Raw genomic sequence first — 23551 nt, forward strand, 5'->3', positions numbered from 1 at the left:
ACTTATGTCCATTGCGCATTTGTCGACAATAGCATTGTTGCTCTTTGTCAAGAACTGCGCAACTCAATACATGGTAAGGACATCCTTTCAATATCATCGTCACGGAAGAAATATTTAAATACTTCCGCCTTTGAAGACTGAAAAAAAGGAAGGCTGTATTGTCTATCAATATTTGCAGTGGTTGCTGTATGCACCAGATGCAATGACAATATGTAATTGTACTACAATTGATCGTTTTGACACGTTGTGTACTAACTTCGTGGCGAGGTGGCCAGGTGGTACGCTTGACAGCCAGAGTAATGTGAAGCAACACATGCCCGGCCATATTTCATGTCTCCCGGCGAATCATTAAAATAAAAAATGTAATGCATCATTAGGGTTTAATATGTTGCTATCAGTTAACGACGTAATGCTGTAACCGGATCCTGGTCATGATATAATGTGAACTCACAGTTATGAACTGCCAAACGATACACTGCCTGGAATCCTAGCGTCAGTGGCTGCAGTAAACAAACGTTCAAGTTTGATGATTGAGACAAGTCATTCCGTTTTGTTTTGAATTTTGTTTTCGGAACATATTTAATGACCCTGTATCTAAAGCCTCTACAAAGAGCGATTCATTAAAATGAAAAGTTTAATGCAACATCAGGGTTTACGCGAGTGAGTTTAGTTTTACACCGCACTCAGTAATATTCGAGCTAAATAATCGAGTCTGGACCAGACAAACCAGTGATGAGCATCAATCTACGAAATTGGGATATGATGGCATGTGTCAAACCAAGTCAGCGAGCCTGACCACCCGATCCCGTTAGTTGCCTCTTACGACAAGGGGATGGCCTAAAAGTCGGGCCAAGAAAAGTCGGGCCGGGCCGGGCCACCGGGTAATACTAAAAATGGATTGCAGAATATTAAAACGAAACCTGCACATTTGGGTCGATACTTTTCCTGCCTTCACAAATGCATAGTTTGATTGAAAATACTAGTATATAGTTAATGGTGAAAAAAACCAAACAACAACGATGACTACATACCGAGATTCCTGTAGAAAAGACACCGTCTTGTTGTTATGTGTTTTCCTTGATATGTCTATGAGGGAAGGTTGCTTACTTCTCTTAGCGTGTGACATCCTGGGGTCCTGGGCAGGAAGTGACAGTGTTTTGACTGCTTTTCTTTCCTTAATTAAGATATTGGGGTTCCCTAATTAACCTTTATTGTCTCATGCTGAATGAGCACAGGATGTTTATGTTAAAGAGACGTGGATATCGGCGAGTGTCAGTGGGCAAATATGACATGATTATGTATATTAAAAGAAATATTTGAAATCTCAACATTTTGTTATATGTTATTAAGGATCAAACAAAGTATGCATTCACAAACACAAAAATTCTTATGTGTTTTCATTGTAAACAATACCAGTCCAAATCAGATAGCCAGCGCGTATGCATATGCTTATATTTACTAATACACATGAAACACAAAATGGTATTATATCTACCTAAATACCACTTCATAAAGTAAAGTAAAAGTGAAGCCCCCTTTCTCTCTCCATTCCCAACAATTCAGGGGAAAAAAGTCCTCGGAAAACAAAATCCGCAATCAAAAGTGTTTAGTCTCTGTTCAGCCCGACTTGGCCCGTGGTGTCAAAAACAACCTAAACCTCACACGTGTATCTTGAAATGTGTTTATATCCATAGATTAGTAATATATGTACCTACATACCACTTTACAGAGTCTCAAAGCGGAGTATTTGAAGCAAAAACGTTGCTGAAAGTGAAGCTCTCTGTTCTACATATTCTCAACAAAGACACTTTATCACAAGCGTTCGGTCAGCCTTGGCTCGGGCTCTCAAAAAACAACTTTCACCCAACACATGTATCCTGATTTGTGTTTAATTCCATAGATTAGAATTATATCTACTTAAATATCAATGTGTGATGTTACAAAATGCCACATGTAAAGATAACTGGTTCGGTAAAGTGAAGCCCTTTTGTCTCCCCAAACACAACATAGCCTCAATCAAAAGTGTTTAGTCGCTGTTCAGCCCGACTTGGCCCGTGTTGTCAAAAACACCTTTAACCTCACACATGTATCCTGATTTCTGTCTATATCTCTAGAATAGAGTTATATCTACCTAAGTACGTCTTTATAGAGTCTCAAAACGTAGTATTTGAAGCAAACACGTTACTTAAAGTGAAGCCCTAATTTCTATACATTCTCAACAACCACATAGTATAACATGCTTTCGGTCCGGCTTGGCCCGGGCTCTCAAAAACACCTTAAACCTCACACATGTATCCTGATTTGTGTTTAATTCCATACACAGTGTTATATCTACCTAATTATTTGTGTGATGTTTAATTCCATGTAAAGAAACCTGCTCCGTTAGTGAAGTCTCCATTCATCTAGTCCTCAAAGTGTTTATCACTGTGACTTGGCCCGTGTTGTCAGAAACAAACTAAACCTCACACCACATGTAAAGTTTATATCCATAACCTGATCTACCTAAGTACGTGTTTATAGAGTCTCAAAAGTATTTGAAGCAAACACCTTAAAGTTAAGCCCTCTTTCTCCATTATCACAACCATAGTCTCAATCTGACTTGTTTGAGTGGCATTTTAGTCTCTGTTCATTATATAACCGACTTGGATAAAACTTTGTCATTTTCGTGAACAAACTAAAAACAGATTCTTGTACACATGTCAATCTTGATACATGTGTTTAGGATCTGCATAGATTAGTGTTAAGAAACTACCTAAACAAAGTGTTTACAACAGAGTCTCAAGATTGGCATGTAAGCAGTATTTGAATGCTAAAAATGACACGTTGTACATTAGGATAGTGAGTGGAAGCCCTAATTTCTATACATTATCAACAACCACAATGTATGCGATGTTTATACAATAGACTGGGCTTGGTGGAGGAGTGGATCATAAGCAGATGGAATGAAGTATCCTTGGTCACGGTTGATGGTAGGCTTGTGGCGTTTGATGTGAATGGCTTCTGTGAGCCAATTTGAATTGGCAGAATCATGCTTTATCTCCCATTTGACAGACACCCAATTGGCAGACACTGAACTAGAAGGTTAATTAGGGTAACACCTACGGGTATAATGGAACAATCCACTGTCTTGTGAGTAGAGCAGGGTGAGCCTGAAACAGGCTCGTTACTGAGAAGTTTGATTGTGGGTAAATAGAACTTTGTTGTGATTAAATGATAAATGATATCTCTTCTCAAAATTGATTTTACTATCAATTACTATCGAATATAAAAACAGGTTTGACAAGGTCACTGTCCACTGAGAGGTTATATTGTGTTTATAGATAGAAAAGCCCCTGCACATAATGTGAATAATAGCATATGTACATCTATGGATAGAACTTAATTGAGTTTTGAAACGGGCCAAGCCGGGCTGAACAGAGTTTGTTGAGAGATATAGATATGTACATATTTGAAAACATTGATGATTTGTAGTAAATGAGACAGCTGCATTTGCCATGTAAGATACGATTAATACCAATCAGTGTTCTAATTTTAGCAATACTGGTTAATTGTAGGCATGTTTTCTTAAGAGATTGTAACAGTTTATGTCTTTGTGTAGTATACAATGGACATTCAAGGAAGGTGTTTTTAATGCAAGCCGAGCTGAAAAACATTTCTCACATCCATGGCCTTTACATTGACATGATGCGTCATTTTTCAAAAAATATTCTCAATATATCGATAATGTTGAGAGTGTGGGAAAGTGCAGTGCTCGTCATATATCTTAATATTGTGTGCAAAACATATAACTTCTTTATTCTCTCGATTGGATCATTATTATGAATAATATTTAGATTCACACATTTGTCTTTATTTGTATTGTTTTCATAGAAATGCTCTTATATGATACAACAGTGTCGCAATTTCTAATAGAGAAGCTAATGTTTTCAATATGATGATGCCGACTCCCGTTAGACTAGACATGTTTATGAAAATAGACTGTTCAAATTCATCCATCTTTCAAAATAAATAATATAGCTTCAGTTTGTTCCTGTGTTTTTATTTGGACTATTCCAATATAATGTGCAGGTAACAGGTAGTAGATAATCTGTTCACTGAACCGTAAATGTTGTTGTTTTAAGGTGTCTGCGAACTGGCTGTCTGCGTAATGGGAGGACACCTTTAAAAAGTTTATGAACTACCAGACATGTTGCTTTGAAAAAAATATATGTGAGAAGTTGAAGGTGAATAGTATCTATTACATTCGATTAATAGTTTTGGTGCGTCTATATATGCAAATATATTACAAAAATCATTCAATTTGGTTATAATTATCTTAGTGTTAGACATTAACTATTAATGTGTGAACATTTCTACATGTTGTTTTTCAAAGAATTAGACAGTGCATGAAGCCTTTGGTGCTAAACATGTCTTGACGTTGGGAAATTTATAATGTCATTTGGATCAAAATAATGAATTAGGAGATAAACCTACTGTGTGGGAAAATCAGAGGTATATAACGAAATTATAATAGCTCCAAATTTCATTTAAAACCGAACGCGTAGCGTGAGGTTTTAAATGAACAATTTAGAGCGTGAGGTTTTAAATGAACAATTTAGAGCTATTATAATTTCGTTATATACCTCTGATTTTCCAACACAGTAGGTATATCTCCATTCTACCATGACAATTTTATGAACAATTTCAGGTGGAGCTCTTTCTTTGGTTACGAGCCAATACGTGAAGCGGCCTGGCATTCCAATCTCAAGTGGCATCGCCCGAAACTGGGTGATTGGTGGCAAACCGTCAATGACTAACAAACTCCAGATTCAGTAATAACAAATCACGTTTTGTTTTTCAATGCATCAATCACCAATCATTAACTGATAAGTTGGAAAACATATTTCAAATAAGTTTAAAAAGCTTGGTTCACATTTGAAAATTCCACCGTAGACCCTTTCCCCACCAGAATAATTGCAGCAACCTCATGGCCTTGACCTTTTCTCGGAAGTCATTGTTTACATTTACGTGCAAATTTGGAAAAATGCGACAGGAGAGCCTCTGACAGTTTGCGCAAGGTTAACCTGATTGTATGACTGAGATAGTCTTTGATATCTAATTACTGGTACTGGTACAAAATTTAAGAGTAGAGGCGCTTTTGCTGTAACCAAATGTCCGTGTTGTACCGAATTTAGATACTGTTGAATTTTGCACCTTGTCAACTTGACGATTTCACGCACCTCTACGTCTGCGTGCGACAGCTGTGGTGACTCTTACACACTCATGTGTGTACTTTGTGCTCAAATTCGATTCTACGGATATTATTTTCTACATTTTGGAAAGTGTTTTGTGACCTAGTGGCTTCAAAGTGTAGTGAATTCAAATTGAATCGGATTCGCTGGCATGTTCGCGAGTCTGTTGACAAAGAGCCAGATATGTGGTGATATTTCCGAAAGGATGGATCAGGACATGAGGGTGTACCTCTGGCATAAACACGGTAAGGTAATTAATTATACTTTAATAGACTACTTTAGATCAAACAGTGTAATGGATAAGAGGGATCATGACTAAGCTAAATAACTTTTTCAACGATATTATACTTTTAGAAAAAAAATATGTTGGGCTAAACAGATTCTGTAATTGTGTTTTACTACCGCTAAATTTGAAACAGTACAAATTTCAAAATATCATTTTGTTGAATTGATAACCCAACTGTTGATTTATGTGGACGGAAGGCATTAAAATTTCTTCGGCGTTCGATGTTAATGCATCCTCCGTTACCGGATCAAGATCAGTGACGATATCGTTGACGAAAGCTGATAATAAATTTAACACGGAAATTATGTAGCAGTCTATTGCTGGATCTATTCTGACATAACATAGAATCAACGTAAACATATTTGTTTTTGCTGAATTTTTATTCGGAAAGCAGACGATGTTTTGATCTTGTTCGACTGAATATTTGTTTCCATGCTTTCGAAGTACTTTTGTATGTATAAACACCTATTGCTGTGATTTACGCAAGTAGTGAGTCGAGCCCGTCATCGCTAAATCCATCTTTAAAGACATGTGTAATTTCCGACAGCAAAACCGCCGTAATTTATCGATGCATTGGTAGGGTGTTTGGTGTCCGCCATGTTGGTGGGTAGACAAAAATAGTGCATTACCGTAAACCATGTATGATTGCGCACGGAAAATCAGAGACCTGTATAACGCGATTATATACCTCTGAATTAACCAATCACAATCCAGTGTTTACTGAAGTCATGGTAGAATGAAATGTGGATTGCTTTTCATGTAACATAATATTTCTGGAACGTTGTTAAACCGTTTTAATGAATAATTACCACTTTTACAGCTTGTAGTGATCTTTGAGGTCATCAATGACATCATCCTCTGTAGCAACGGGGTAAACAGGAAGTGCAGCCATATTGGATTACACATAACATTACCTAACAACTAATTACATATCTATTTTTAGGGAAGCAGCGTCAGGCAACTCTTAATAACGGCCATACAAATTTATAGCTGTTCATATGTGATTGCTATCATGCTTTAACATTGATAGTAGTCATGTATCTTCATTTTAAACACCTCAAACCTTGGTCACCTTATGTGGGCATCAAAGGCTGTGTACCTCATGGACAACGGGATGATGATGATGATTATTATTATTATTTGGAGATTTAACGTGCGCTTTCTGACAAAATGCGTATTTCGCACACGGCGGAGATGAGTATGTTGGGCTTGTGTGAATGAATAATCCCTTCAGTAGTTCATTGTCCGCGACACAATCACTTGGGATTTGAACATTAATCCCTTCAGTAGTTATTGTCCGCTTCACAATCCTTCAGACATCACATTAACCCCTTTACAATCAATTAGACATAACAAAACCCACTCACAATCATTCACATATTACATTAACCCCTTCACAATCATTTATATATTACAATAACCCCTTCACAATCATTCATATATTACAATAACCCCTTCACAATCATTCAAACTATTACATTAACCCCTTCACAATCATTCAAACTTTGCATTAACCCCTTCACAATCATTCAAACTTTACATTAACCCCTTCACAATCATTTATTTATACAATAACCCCTTCACATTCATTCATATATTACACTAACCCCTTCATTCAAACTTTACATTAACCCTTTACAATCATTCAAACTTTGCATTAACCCTTTACAATCATTCAAACTTTACATTAACCCCTTCACAATCATTCAAACTTTACATTAACCCCTTTACAATCATTTATATATTACAATAGCCCTTCACATTCATTCAAACTTTACATTAACCCCTTCACAATCATTCAAACTTTACATTAACCCCTTTACAATCATTCAAACTTTGCATTAACCCCTTTACAATCATTCAAACTTTACATTAACCCCTTCACAATCATTAAAACTTGACATTAACCCCTTTACAATCATTTATATATTACAATAGCCCCTTCACATTCATTCAAACTTTACATTAACCCCTTCACAATCATTCAAACTTTACATTAACCCCTTTACAATCATTCAAACTTTACATTAACCCCTTTACAATCATTCAAACTTTACATTAACCCCTTCACAATCATTAAAACTTGACATTAACCCCTTTACAATCATTTATATATTACAATAGCCCCTTCACATTCATTCAAACTTTACATTAACCCCTTCACAATCATTCAAACTTTACAATAACCCCTTCACAATCATTCAAACTTTACATTAACCCCTTTACAATCATTCAAACTTTACATTAACCCCTTCACAATCATTCAAACTTTACATTAACCCCTTCAACAAGTTGGAGATGTGGGAGTTAAAACTAATAATAGGCAGTTTCGAATAGGCGTTTTTTTTTGTATTTTGACGTACGAAATTGAAATTAAACTAATTGGAATGTTTGTATGTATGAAAGAAAGGAGATTAAAATTTCAAATCACTCCCTATCACAGCCTCGATATGCAGAAAAGAACGTCCGCCCAGTTGAAACCTTCACTGAACACACCAAGGGGAAGACCCATCAAAAACAGGTAATTGAGTGAGTGAGTTTATATTAACGCTGCGCTCTGTAAATAATAGAGTCCGGACCAGACAATCCAGTTATCAACACCATGAGCATCGTTCTACGCAACGGGGCCTGCGTTGTTGGAAAATCTTGTGAGGTGCTTGTTTCGAGGGATTGAAAGGTTCAGTGGTGAACAAAGGCCGATGACATGTGTCCACCAAGTGACCGAGCCTGACCACCCGATCCCGTTAGTCGCCTCTTACATGTAATGTACACAGTCCTAAGGCCATATTCAGACACACTACACTGAGTTAAAATTTAAAGTCACATCGGCAGTATTTCAGCCATATCTCCAGCGTGCATTCTTTCAATGGCGATGTTCCGTGTCGAAGCATCAAGACGTGGCGTAGTGATTTGACCTTGAAACTCCTTCAAAACGAATGACGATTTCCAAAAGTAATCTGGATTTTTATAGCCAGACAGTGCATGCTCTTTGCTGCACAATCTCAACAGGAAGGTGATTTCTGTTGCGTTGTGGCGATGCATTTTGATCCTTGTAAGTAATCTCATCAAAATCAACATTTTCAGGTAAAGTTGAGTTTTTACTTGTGCAATTGTGTAAAATCATGTTATCAACACTTTTGTTACATATTTTGACGATTGTTTGAACACAATAAGTAATTATTAGATTTTTAAAATTCAAAACGCCTATGCGTTTTTTTGATAGTATATATATATATATTAAAACAAGGGCAGACAGTACGTATACTGATGGGATCTTTTTCTTGAGTTCATAGAAGCCACGAGTACAATGCCTGGTAATTATATATTGTCGGTCGTTTCTATCGGAATTAGACAAGGCAGAGAATTATCAAAGACTACAATAGGGGTCAAGGATATGATGACTCAAATATGAGCGGTCACTTGAATGGTGTTCAAGCCATCTATCGACATCAGCATCTTCGAGGTTTTCTATGCTCATTGTAATTGTTATTGCTTGAATTTGGTCCCAGTTCATAGCTGTTTCATCAAATCAGTCAAAATGATCATGTCAATTTTTCAAATATAGCCTTCGGATTCTCATATTCTTCAAAGTGCTTTTTGGCTTTTTTCTAAAGCAGGGTCCCAATCCACAAAGCGTTCGTAATGTTAAGATCTGTCGTAACTCTATAGTTTGTCATAGGCTTACGGATGGCGTAGCTCTATGAATGCCTTGTGGATCGGAACCCAGATATCCAATCACAGAAGCCAAGGACATTATGGGTTGTCAACAGATCACTTTGTTCAGATTCTTTGCCCACTTTCAAAGCATCATCATCGTGTGATGTCTTAACAGCGGTAATAATGTAGTAAACCTCATTACTTTGAGACCCGTGAAGGTCCGGGTTCGAATATTTGCCTTCAGTAACCCATGCTTGTCGTAAGAGGCGACTAACGGGATCGGGTGGTCATGCTCGCTGACTTGGTTGACACATGTCATCGGTTCCCAATTGCGCAGATCGATGCTCATGCTGTTGATCACTAGATTGTCTGGTCCAGACTCGATTATTTACAGACCGCCGCCATATAGGTGGAATATTTGTGAGTGCGGCGTAAAACCCAACTCATTCACTCACTCTTTACTTTGAGGAATACGACGTTTCGGAGTATATTTCTACTCCTTCATCAGGTGAATCCTATTCCTCAAAGTAAAGACGCTGACGCCGTTCAAAAAGTCAAGCGTCTGACTGACCTTGAACAGTATGATGTCTCTATGTTCTATTCAAATCGTTTGATTTCATCATTGGTCTTGTTGTTACTCAACCCGTGAACATCTGGGTTAGAAGTGGTCTCCAGCAACCCATGCTTGTCGTAGTAGGCGACTATCGGAGCAATCCCACCGTCCCCGTTTATATCAGTATATGAAAAGCAAGTCAACATGACGCCCCTGCAGGTGAGGTGAGGTGAGGTGAAATTGGGTTTAACGTCGTGCTTGAGAATATTTCGCTCATATGACGACGTGCATGCGTGTGTATGTGTATGTGCGGCTGCTTGTACTAGGCCAGACTTAAGCTGGTTTTATAGTGCTAGCCTACTGAGATAACATGCCGCAGTGAAGCATGAATACCCAACTCAGACACATTATACTGACTCCGAGCCAGCCAGTCCTTGATGTACCCATTAATGCCAAACACTTGTCATAATGCCTGTTGCCGAGTGATCATTCAGTGGCATTCGACACGTGAATACCGATTTCAGGTGAACAATGGTGACTGGTCGACTCTAACCACCAGGGCCTCCTTTCACAAAGCACAAAGGTGATCGTAAGTCACTAAGGTACCCTTAGTGCAGTGTTAAAGAATTGGAGTTAAGGTTAGCATTACTAAAGGTTGCTTTGTGAAAGGAGCTCCAGGCCTTCTTTATATTCACAGAGCTTTTCATATTGACTTTGATCAAGTTATTGACAGTACTTATGCGGTGGGGGTAGCCTTGTGGTTAAAACGTTTGCTCGTCACACCGAAGACCCAGGTTCTATTCCTACATGGGTACAATGTGTGAAGCCCATTTCTGGTGCCCCTCACCGTGATATTGCTGGAATATTGCTAAACGAGGCGTAAAACTAAATTCACTCACTCACTAGTGACAGTATAATGGGAAATGAGGAATCTTGTATTGCGTTGTGTGTTATGTTACCAGATTTTAACCCTCTTCGCAGTAATTTGCCTTAAAATGTAACTCGCGTCATTCTTTGAGATATTGTTTTTAGAACCTGCTTGGGTTTCGTATGTTCCAATATTTGTTTGGATTCGGATGAGAAGAACCCATGCTTGTTAAGAGGCGACTAACGGAATCGGGCGGTCAGGCTCGCTGACTTGGTTGACACATGTCGTCATATCCCAATTTCGTAGATCGATGTTCATGCTGTTGATCACTGGATTGTTTGGTCCAGACTCGATTATTTACAGCTGGAATATTTCTGAGTACTGCGTAAAACAAACTCACTCATTTTGTGGATCGTGGCCCAGATCCTCAAGAAATAGTGACATAAAATGTATCTCTGTCCAATATATATTTCAACATATAAACTCGTTCTTTCTTTCAGAACCGATCACCATCTTGGGTCCTTCGTTCAGAAACAAACAATGCTGGACCACTCAAGCAAATTCGCCAGCAGGGACAGGTATGAATCTCCACATTGCATCATTTCATTTTGAGGGTGGTCCTGAGTAACTTCCCTTGGACGTGCCAGGAACCTGTGATACTGGGTTTAAATCCTGGTTAGCGTATTGTTTATTTGGTCCCAAAGTTGTCCCTGTATAATATCATTTAAGAAACTCCCTCTAATCAGACGTCGGTCTGTCTATTTCGAATTCCGACACTCAAATCCGGTCCCCAAACATGTTTTTAGTGAAAATTGACACTTTCTAAACCGACATTGTAATTACATCAGCCAACACATAGTGTGTATTTAGCAATTCAACGCACTTGGGCGAGGAGAGAGTGAGTGAGTTACAATTTAACGTCACACCGGCAATATGTCAGCCATATAGTGACAGGAACAAAGGTAGTATATGATAAATATCTGTCACGAAGGACAGTAAAGCTTTAGCAACGTATCACAGAATGCAAGTCTAAAAAATAATCATTTCCAGTTCTAAAAATGCAACTCGATATGACATATATTAACATTAAAATATCAGCCATGGACAACCAACAATCAAAGCTAGGCCACCTTACTGGGGTTCACGGGGACTTTCAGTACATCAGCTGCCCGCATGAATCTCCAGCAGGATTTACACCATCACTTCAGTCACTGGTAGTTATAAACAATGCTAGCCAGACATTAAAACAATACAATTAAAGCAATAAAATTCCAGTTTTCTGTAATGTACTATAATACTATTATGCAATCACAAAGGGACAATCCTTCAACCCCATTACTTGCTAATTATTTGTTCAGTGGATTCATAGATTGGTGAATTCACCTGTTAAGTGCTTGTTATGATTCATTGACACTGACACTGACATTGACATTACACTGACATTGACATTGACACTGACATTGACACTGACATTGACACTGACACTGACGTTGACACTGACGTTGACACTGACACTGACACTGACGTTGACACTGACGTTGACATTGACATTGACATTACACTGACATTGACATTGACACTGACACTGACGTTGGCACTGACACTGACATTGACATTACACTGACACTGACATTGCCACTGACACTGACACTGACACTGACATTGACACTGACGTTGGCACTGACACTGACATTGACATTGACATTGACATTGACACTGACATTGACATTGACATTGACATTGACACTGACATTGACACTGGCATTGACACTGGCACTGGCACTGACACTGACACTGACATTGACACTGACATTGACATTGACACTGACACTGGCACTGGCACTGACACTGATACTGACACTGACATTGACATTGACACTGACATTGACATTGACACTGGCACTGATACTGACATTGACATTGACATTGACATTGACATTGACACTGACACTGGCACTGACACTGACACTGACACTGACATTGACATTCACTGACACTGACACTGACACTGGCACTGGCACTGACATTGACACTGACATTGACACTGACATTGACATTGACACTGACATTGACACTGACATTGACATTGACACTGACATTGACATTGACACTGACATTGACATTGACACTGGCACTGGCACTGACACTGATACTGACACTGACACTGACACTGACACTGACACTGACACTGACACTGACATTGACATTGACACTGGCACTGATACTGACATTGACATTGACATTGACATTGACACTGGCACTGACACTGACATTGACATTCACACTGACACTGACACTGACATTGACATTGACATTGACACTGGCACTGGCACTGGCACTGACATTGACACTGACATTGACACTGACACTGGCACTGACACTGACATTGACATTGACACTGACACTGACATTGACATTGACATTGACACTGACATTGACATTGACATTGGCACTGGCACTGGCACTGACACTGGCACTGACATTGACATTGACATTGACTGACATTGACATTGACACTGACACTGACACTGACACTGACATTGACACTGACACTGGCACTGACACTGACATTGACATTGACATTGACACTGACACTGACATTGACATTGACATTGACATTGACATTGACACTGGCACTGGCACTGGCACTGACATTGACATTGACATTGACATTGACATTGACACTGACATTGACATTGACATTGACACTGGCACTGGCACTGGCACTGACACTGACATTGACATTGACACACTGACACTGGCACTGACACTGACACTGATACTGATACTGACACTGACACTGACATTGACATTGACATTGACATTGACATTGACATTGACATTGACATTGACACTGACACTGACACTGACACTGACATTGACATTGACACTGACACTGACACTGACACTAACACTGACACTGACATTGACATTGACACTGACACTGACACTGACACTGGCACTGGCACTGACATTGACACTGACATTGACACTGACATTGACATTGACACTGACATTGACACTGACATTGACATTGTCACTGACATTGACATTGACACTGACACTGACATTGACACTGACACTGACACTGACACTGGCACTGATACTGATACTGACACTGACATTGACACTGACACTGACACTGACACTGACACTGACATTGACATTAACACTGGCACTGATACTGACATTGACATTGACATTGACATTGACACTGGCACTGACACTGACATTGACATTCACACTGACACTGACACTGACACTGACATTGACATTGACATTGACATTGACACTGGCACTGGCACTGGCACTGACATTGACACTGACATTGACACTGACACTGACACTGACACTGACACTGACATTGACATTGACACTGACACTGACATTGACATTGACATTGACACTGACATTGACATTGACATTGACATTGGCACTGGCACTGACACTGGCACTGACATTGGCACTGACATTGACATTGACACTGACACTGACATTGACACTGACATTGACACTGACACTGGCACTGGCACTGACACTGACATTGACATTCACACTGACACTGACACTGACATTGACATTCACACTGACACTGACACTGACATTGACATTGACACTGGCACTGGCACTGGCACTGACATTGACACTGACATTGACACTGACATTGACATTGACATTGACATTGACATTGACATTGGCACTGGCACTGGCACTGGCACTGACACTGACACTGACATTGACACTGACACTGACACTGACACTGACACTGACACTGACATTGACATTGACATTGACACTGACACTGACACTGACACTGGCACTGGCACTGACATTGACATTGACACTGACACTGACATTGACATTGACACTGACACTGACATTGACATTGACATTGACACTGGCACTGGCACTGACATTGACACTGACATTGACATTGGCACTGGCACTGACACTGGCACTGACATTGACACTGGCACTGGCACTGACACTGACACTGACACTGACACTGACATTGACACTGACACTGACATTGACATTGACATTGACATTGAGATCCTCATTTCACTGTGTTTGTTTAGTTTTGTCTGTGTGGTTGAATTTTGGATTGAGTGCCTAATACCTCCTCTAATCCGACAACCCTCTAAACCGACAGTTTTCACCGGTCCGAGCAATGTCGACTTAGAGGGAGCTCACTGTATTTGTTGTTGTGCGGTATTACATTCATTTCCATGTTGCAGATCGTTCTACCGGATAAGGATGGCATCGCGAAGATGACCGTCAGTGAAGCGTTCAGAACGTATCACAGGTGAGTAATTGTAGGTCAGTCTGGGTCAAAAGTTTAGTGCCGGCGACAACTACGACAGCTACTACTACTACATACGAATCTTATTTCTATGGAAAAGGTTTCTCCCTTCGGGGTGTGCTAAATGGTAATAACTACGGATCCATAACTATATGGATAGTCTGCGGTCAGTCCATCACTGACTGACTGACTGAGTTCGGTTTTACGCCGCTTTTAGCAATATTCCAGCAACATCACCAGAAATGGGCTTCACACATTGTACCCATGTGGGTATTCGAACCCGGGTCTTCGGCGTGACGAGCCAACGCTTTGACCACTAGGCTACCCCACCGCCCCGGTCAGTCCATCAATTCATTATTACATCAAAAGGATTTGATTCATAAAAGTTTTTGTATTTTCCCTTTTTTCTTCCTATTTGTATCAACTGGCCACGAAACAAAAGCAAGATAAATTATTGATATCCAATATTGTTATTATTCAGAGATAACGTGTTATGACTGTTATAAATATGTACAACATTACGCATAAATGTGAACCTTCACATATATTGTGGAGCGGCACTAATATAAGCCAATGAGGCTTGTTTGCCAATCCTTTTCTTTCTACTTGAATGGAATAAAATATGTTTAGACCACATACGGAGGTGGGGGTGGGGGGTTAGGTGGTGGCGGTGGGGGGTGTGGTTGCCTAAATGTTAAAGCGTTCGCTGTTCACGCTGAAGACCCAACTCACTCACTCATAGGCTCAGATATTTGTCAATATAAGTACTCATAAAATCATTCTACTTAAAGGCACCAAAGGTTACGGGGCTGGTAGTATATCTTCAAGGTACTTCCTCCTTCACGCTGTCAGAACTAACATACGATAATATATATAATCAAAGAGAATGGTTTACAAAGGCGATTATAGTAGTAGTAGTAGTAATAGTAGTAGTAGTGATTATAGTAGTAGTAGTAGTGGTAGTAGTAGTAGTAGTTGTTGTTGTGGTAGAATGAGTGAGTGTAGTTTTACGCCGCTTTTAGCAGTATTCCAGCACTATCACGGCGGAGACACCAGAAATGGGCTTCACACATTGTACCCATGTGGGGAATCGAACCGGGGCCTTAGGCGTCACGAGCGAACGCATTAACCACTGTGCTACCCAACCGTCCCCCGTTGCGTATGAACTCAATCTTGATCACTCCGTGTATTTCCATCTATAATGTGTTTGGTATCAGTTTTATTCTGCATATAATTTCAATGAGCCCCCTGAACCAAATCACTGCCATATCCTGTCATACGTCTTGGTGGAATAATATAACATAAACAGACCCCCCAATCGAATAATCATGAGCGAGAGAAATTCTGAGCCTCAAATGGTTCTCAAAGAAGAATAGCAGTTGAGTTGCAATTGCATGCATTAGATTGCCTCTGTGGCAGGATACGCTTATCTGGTATTATCAATGTATTTCCCACCCTAACGAGGTACCCATTCGCAGCTGGGTGGACTGGGACACATAGTCACAGTACTTTGTCCAAGTTTACTGCACGTTGCTGTACCCGCAACTAGGTGTTTGCACGTATTCATTTTTTGTCCATTGTTCTTGGAAGTGTTTTATTAGCATAACTGAATAACTGCCCTCGGGCAATTATTTCTATTTAAAAACAATAAAATCGTACTCATTTTGATAATCTTCATCATGCCTAATACATTACACGCGTATTAAATAAGTCTGCCCTCGTGGTGTAAGCCGTTTAATCACCCTCACTATGGTAGTTACTTAAATAAACTCTGTACGGGACTAAAGCCCTCGCAGAATTTATTTAAATAAGTATCTTGTAAGGGTGAGTAACCTATACTTACCAACGGATTCGTGGGCTCTTTTAAGTGCACAGGGTTGTGTATTGTACTCTAGGGGTTGTGACAACAATGAAAGAGTCTGCATACCAAGGTTTTTACACCCGTCACAGGTGGGCTCGATCCCGGCACCTCGAGCTCGCTGGATCACTAGCCTGTCGCCTAAGACAGCTCGCCCACCACTGTATATTGTGTCGTTACGTCCTGGACCTATTTTCTTACCTTCATGTAAAATACTTCAATTTCATTGGTCAATGACGCTTTAACAAGTTCCTATATCACCCCTTCCAGGAGGGTGACAACAGGAAAAAATATTACCTGCTGCCACGGTAACCGCCAAACTCTCCACCGAGAAGCGGTATCGCTAACAATCGTATGATGTCATAATATGACGCATGCAGTGCCCGGAGTTCGAAAACAGTTCGATTAGCTGTTTTAGAGTTCACTATGTACACATTTATTTTGCAACATTTGTCTGCAATGTTTCAATATACATGACGGTGGAATGCAAATTTCTTGACCAGATAAACCACGCCGTCATTCATGTCAATCGTCTTGCCAATTGGTTGTCTCTTACGAGATCTGTTAGATTGTTCAAATCCCTATGGGAAACATGCCCATAAAAAATCGTGATATGATACACTATACACAATTATTAAATGATTAATTAATTTTATTTATTTATTTTTTTGCTGTTCAGTTACCTTGACAACACAGATACGTTGTGCAACCGGAAGCTACGCATGGGTAAACTGGGGGATGGAGGCTGGGAGATCTGTGACGACCCTGGTTACCGCCCAGTAAAGAATTGTATCGTGTACTCGTTTGGGTGAGTAGTCAATTAATTGGAATAGTATTAGTCCAAGAAAGAGAATGATATTGAGACACCTTTATAAATGCCAAGGAGAAAATGAGTGAGTAAGTGAGGTATGTTTCACGCCGCACTCAGCAACAATCCAGCTATATGGCGGCGGTCTGTATATAATCGAGCAGGAGCATCGATCTACGCAATTGGGAAACGATGACATGGGAATCGATGACATGTGTCAACCAAGTCAGCGGGCCAGACCACCCAATCCCGTTAGTCGCCTCTTACGACAAGCATGGGTTACTGAAGATCAATATTCTAACCCGGACCTTCACGGGTATCTTAAAATCGAAAAAAAGTAAGGTTTCAAAATATAAAACGAACATATATGTTCTCCCAGCGCAACCCCTTTGAACATATTCTCACAAGTCGTGTACCATCTGAAGTGCATGTTAGAGTATGGGAGTTAGCGTTAGGAGGGGAGATGGGTAGCCTTGTGGTTAAAGCGCTCGTTCGTGACGCCGAAGACCCGGGTTCGATTCCCCACATGGGTACACTGTATGAAGCCCATTCTGGTGTCCCCCTGTCGTGATATTGCTGGAATATTGCTAAAAGCGGCGTCAAATTAAATTCGCTCACTCACTCACTCCTCACTTATCGGTAAGATCGCTTTGCACAAGTGGGGTCATATCTTTAACTCCGTAGCCACGTGGTGTTGCGCCACATCCTGGTGCGGTGATGACTCGGCATAACGTCGCTGCCAAATACATATTTGTATATCGCCTGATTAGACTCTTCTCTTTCTCTCATTGTGAACAAAGGAGCTTATTCTGCAATTTGTGTAAACTTATTGCAAGCAATTCATGCACTTTATATATATTTTTGCACAATGTTACACTCTTCAAAAAAAGAAATGCATAGGCCAAAAATAAGGAAACGTATTTAAGTGTATATAAGTCGATTAAGCTTGAACATAGATGAAGGAAATTCGACACACGGATGAACATAAGTTATTATGTATTGTTGTCATTGTCAGCATTAATTCGGTTCACTCACTGCACATGTGTGGACACAAGGGGTTGTTCAGGTCAGTACATGGTGACACCACCCCTTGCAGCTTTCACTGCTGAACGCCGCCATGGAAGGGATTGCAAAAGTCGTCCGTCGGAATATTGCTTGGAGAATTCTTCGCCTTTCCTCCTACAAGTTTGCAAGTTCTGCAAGTGTCTAAAAATGATGGTGACGCTTACGGATGCGTCGATCAAGTTCGTCCTATAGATGCTCGATCGGATTCAGATCAAGCGATTTGGAAGGCCATGGAAGGCCATTGGCTTTTGCATTGGCGAGACAGGCACCTGTTACAGGAACTGTATGGGGTCGAGCGTTGTCGTGTTGAAACAGCCCCCTCTGGCGGTTAAAAAGTGGAGGAGGTGAGGTGGCAGGATTTGGTCGATGTAGCGATTTGCTGTAAGATTGCCTTGAACCACCACTACCTCTGATCTACACGTGTAGAACATGGCTCCCCACACCAATACACTTTCTCCACCAAATCGGTCCACCTGTCGAACGCAGTTCCGTGCAAAACGTTCGTGTTGACGTCGATAGACACGTCTCCCATCCTGTCGTTGAAGGAGATAACGCAATTCATCGCTGAACCAAACGCGTTCCATAGGTTCCATGCCTATACCCTGTTGCACCATTAGGCACGTCGTTGCAGTGTAGTCTTGTCAGGACAGGTCCAACTTTTGCTCGATATGCTCGAATTCCCATTTCTCTCAGACGCTTTCTGATGGTATGATCGGGACTTCTTCGAAGACCAGGCACCAGTCCTGCGGTGTCCCTTGATGTAGCAAATCGCTGACGAGCAGGAGTGGTCACTGTTGGTCTTCCACTTTTGGGACGGGTATATCGATGTCATAATCGATATATGGTGCTGTGGTGGACGTTGAAGTGTCGTGAAACGGCAGATTGAGACTCCCCTGGTTCCAAACGTCCAATGTCGATATTTCAATCAGTAGCATTCAATCTTGGCATTTTACTTCGTAAATTTCGTAGTGAAATGATGGATTTGGTTTGGCCTTTTATAGTCGATGTCTCAAATCATGTGCCCGACACATTCACGTGCATTACGTGGAAAACTTTTTCTGCATGCACTTTTCATATATCGTTTTCATTTTTTTTGACAAACGTTTACAAACACAGTTTGGGATGCTGTACGCAACAACCACGACATGATTAACGGGATTCAAACATAGGAATTGTATTAATGACGATTTCTATCAACATATATCGAAATGAACTACTGGAAACGCCTATGCGTTTCTTTTTTGAAGAGTGTATAACCATGCAACCGTAGCTTGGACAGTGAGATGCACGGCAATTCATGAGCAACTATATCTCTATACATTTGACAATCGCTAGCTCTGCGCAGGGTTTCTGTCAATAAAACATAAATACACAGATGGAAAAGTTTTCATCGCACTTTAGGATAGTTTCTCAATTCTATCCATTATTGTACATCAATGTCTGCAGATTCGCCTCAAATGAAACATGAAAACAATATACAATATATATGTATACTCCCATCTTCTTGTTCCCAAGCCGCCATATTGCTGGAATATTGCTGAGTGCAGAGTAAAACTAAACTCACTCACTCACTCACTCTTGTTCCTAATTGGTTTTGTCATAACACACTTTCATATGTAATGCCTTTTATTCCACAGAATCAACAACGATTTTTCCTTTGACGATGACACGGCCAAAAATTATGAGTGCAATGTTTTTGCCTTTGATCCAAGGTTTGTATATACGTTTGTGCAGGTTGGTTGGTTGTTTATTTGTTCGGACGCATATCAACAATATGTTTGTTATCAGGCAGATGTTAATATACTACTCACACTTTGCTAAGGATCACAAAAATTCACAACTTTACTTAAATGTAGCTTATAATTTGAAATTGAATCCATTTAAAAGTAGATAAATAATAATATGGTAATCCCTCATTAGGCAAAATAGTCACTTTAATCTAACCTTATGTACTTGATACATGAGTAACCATGAAAATGGTTTTCGTGGCACCAATCAACCATTTTGGAAATCATGGAATGAGTCATTGACAAATAAACAACACATGTCAATAGCAGGTATAGGATCCACAAGATGCAGTGACATACTGAGAAACCTAGGATATATGTTTACAGGCATTAAACCAAATTTGACCCCACATAATAGTTTTCTGTTGAATGCATGACTTGATCCGTAGTAAAGTGTGAATAGTATAATTTAAACATCCTGGAGTCTGGAGTCTGGACACCCTGGAGTCTTGACACCCTGGAGTGTGGAATCTGGCAGATGTTGATACTTAAGACATCCTGGAATTTGGACATTTTTGCCCATAGTCCATGCCAGAGTCATCGAGCTTACCCATCCAATACCCAAATCGCCTCTGACAAATAGCATCTATTGGGTTCGAACCGTAAACCATACGGAATAAACAGACTATTTCTGAATGAATGATAACCCTTCGCCTGTGCATATCAGCTGTGCTAGGGCTGTGCGACAATTTCCAATCCCATCTTCGATAGAATCTTGTTTTGCAGTTATTTATATTTTTGATTCGACCACCGAATCTATGAAACAGTTTTAAGACATTTGAGAGTCAATTTTGGAAAATATGTGTACACATGTCCTACAGTTTTGATTTTCTGCGAATTTTTAGTTTGCGTCAGAAAATGCTTGTAGAGAACATCAGCAACATCAAAGACCTGACATGTTACACAAACAAGTGTCTTAGTAAAGGGCTTCCGTTTCCGTGAAATGAAACTCAGTTTAGTTTACTTCTATGCCGCTTTTGTCAATATTCAAGCAATATCACGGTGTGTGTGTGTGTGCGTGCGTGCGTGCGTGCGCTCATAGATCGTATTCGTTTTCGTATTGATCATGATTGGAGGTGTGCGGGAAAAGTCAGCAGGTAAAGATAATTGCCATGTAAAGTTCCAAGATTGCCGACCCGTGAAGATCCGGGTTAGAACTGACCTTCAGTAACCCATGCTTGTCTCCTCCCCGTGAAGATCCGGGTTAAAACTGATCTTCAGTAACCCGTGCTTGTCGACAAAGGCGACTAACGGGATCGGGTGGTCAGGCTCCCTGACTTGGTTGACACATGTCATCGTATCCAATTGCGTAGATCGATGCTGATGCTGTTGATCACTGGATTGTGTGGTCCAGACTCGAATATTTACTGACCGCCGCCATATAGCTATAATATTGCTGAGTGCGACGTAAAACTAAACTCACTCACTCACTCATTTTCTCCTTGGCATTTATGTAGGAAGACTGCCTGTCTATAATACTAGTAATGACGATAGTGATAATAATCATATTTCAGTATGAACCAGGCCAGTTACCAGAGGTCGCCACGTGTCCGTTTTTTTAGGATAGGCATCGATGGAAGAGACTACAAAAAGGCAGCTTGGGACATGCGTACACTGACGAGTATGAAGAAAATGTTGAACCACACAGGGGTAAGTGACACAAAAATATATTGACATTTTACATTTTACATATTTTGACATGTCACTGCTCCCGTGAATGCCTTCGTGGCCCCATTTATAGTAATTGTTAGTCATGTCACTGCTCCCGTGAATATCCTGGTTTTCCCGATGTTTGCTTCCAGGAAATCAGACTCTTTGACCCTCAACGTATGATCTGTTTGTTGTTTAAAACACACTGCACACATCACTATTGAAACTCTCTCTCTCTCTCTCTCTCTCTCTCTCTCTCTCTCTCTCTCTCTCTCTCTCTCTCTCTCTCTCTCTCTCTCTCTCTCTCTCTCTCTCTCTCTCTCTCTCTCTCTCTCTCTCTCTCTCCTCTCTCTGTCTCTCCCCCTCTCTGTCTCTCTGTCTCTCTCTCTCTCTCTCTGTCTCTCTCTCTCTCTCTCTCTCTCTCTCTCTCTCTCTCTCTCTCTCTCTGTCTCTCTCACTCTCTCTCTCACTCTCATCCGGTAAACTAATTCCTTTTGTTTTCCAGAGAGTCATTGATGTCTTGAAGATGGATGTGGAAAGTTCAGAATGGCCTTCAATCCCCAACATGGTGTCATCAGGCGAACTGTCCAAAGTCAGACAGTTTCTCGTGGAATATCACGGAACTTGCAGCGAAAGGAATGACTGCATCAACAGACTGAAAATATTGAAAGACGTCCATGATGCAGGTTTCAGGAAATTTTATGTCCACAAAAATCATCACTGTGGGTTTACCAATAATTTCTTTCCTGTCGTGAGGACACTTTGCTATGAGATTCATTACGTGAACATCAACCTTATGTGAGTATTAACAGATCTCGGGATTTTCAGGCAAACAGGTTTTGGGCCGTATCTGTATTTTCATTGCTCCCGGGTTGTCCATAGTTGAGGTTATTTCACTTAGACATGACCTGAGAACACTATCAGAACTGTCTTGAAGTACATATCAAATGACCTATGCCAAGAAATGTCACACGCTAAGTGCTTTTTTGGCAAATCATCTTGGCTTGCAAAAACCATCCTGCAGAGATGTCAACCCTCCCGAATTTATCGGAATCATCCCGAAAATTGCATGTGGATTCCGTCATTCCGACAAAGCCAAATCCATTTCGATTTTGTTCAAAATATAAGACAGATATGGATAAAGGCCTAGGATCAACTTTGACTATAAATAATGATAATTAAATAAATATAACACTATATTTAAAAAGTAATCCGAAGTTGAGTAGGCAGCCTGGTAAATTCCACGCACTGTTTATTTTATTCACAAACACTGCTGCCGAGTACTGCAAACCGGTTTCTGTTGTATAAGGATCGCTATGTGTAATGCCATTGAAAAGTTTCGTTCCTTGAGTGCAACAATTTATAGGGATCCCTAATTTGTTGCGAAACTTCCTATTTTTTCTATCTTAGGGAGCTCAGATTCCTAATTGCACCAATTTGGGGGTGGCATTTCTGCATCCTGTGGTTCCCAGGTAGCCCGGGCTT

At 40.3% G+C, this 23551-nt stretch overlaps 1 protein-coding gene across 2 annotated transcripts in view; it reads left to right on the forward strand.

Annotated features, from left to right (window-relative positions):
* LOC124255684 (probable methyltransferase-like protein 24) overlaps positions 1-23180 on the forward strand; it is a 32238-nt gene extending 9058 nt beyond the window's left edge. Inside the window, exons 2-8 of one of the 2 annotated variants that reach the window (XM_046689578.1) lie at positions 7958-8038; positions 11096-11173; positions 14834-14901; positions 17436-17564; positions 20267-20341; positions 21931-22066; positions 22572-23180. In XM_046689578.1, the coding sequence (XP_046545534.1) occupies positions 7958-8038; positions 11096-11173; positions 14834-14901; positions 17436-17564; positions 20267-20341; positions 21931-22066; positions 22572-22868 (864 nt within the window). In that variant the 3' untranslated portion in view covers positions 22869-23180. Of the gene's footprint in view, positions 1-7957; positions 8039-11091; positions 11174-14833; positions 14902-17435; positions 17565-20266; positions 20342-21930; positions 22067-22571 lie in introns of both variants that reach the window. The other variant, XM_046689587.1, reaches the window with a different exon arrangement.
* The last annotated feature ends 371 nt before the right edge of the window (positions 23181-23551 follow it).

Source organism: Haliotis rubra, unplaced genomic scaffold (genome assembly GCF_003918875.1).
Source record: "Haliotis rubra isolate DU_JTF1 unplaced genomic scaffold, ASM391887v1 Scf1157, whole genome shotgun sequence".
NCBI classification, from domain to species: domain Eukaryota; kingdom Metazoa; phylum Mollusca; class Gastropoda; order Lepetellida; family Haliotidae; genus Haliotis; species Haliotis rubra.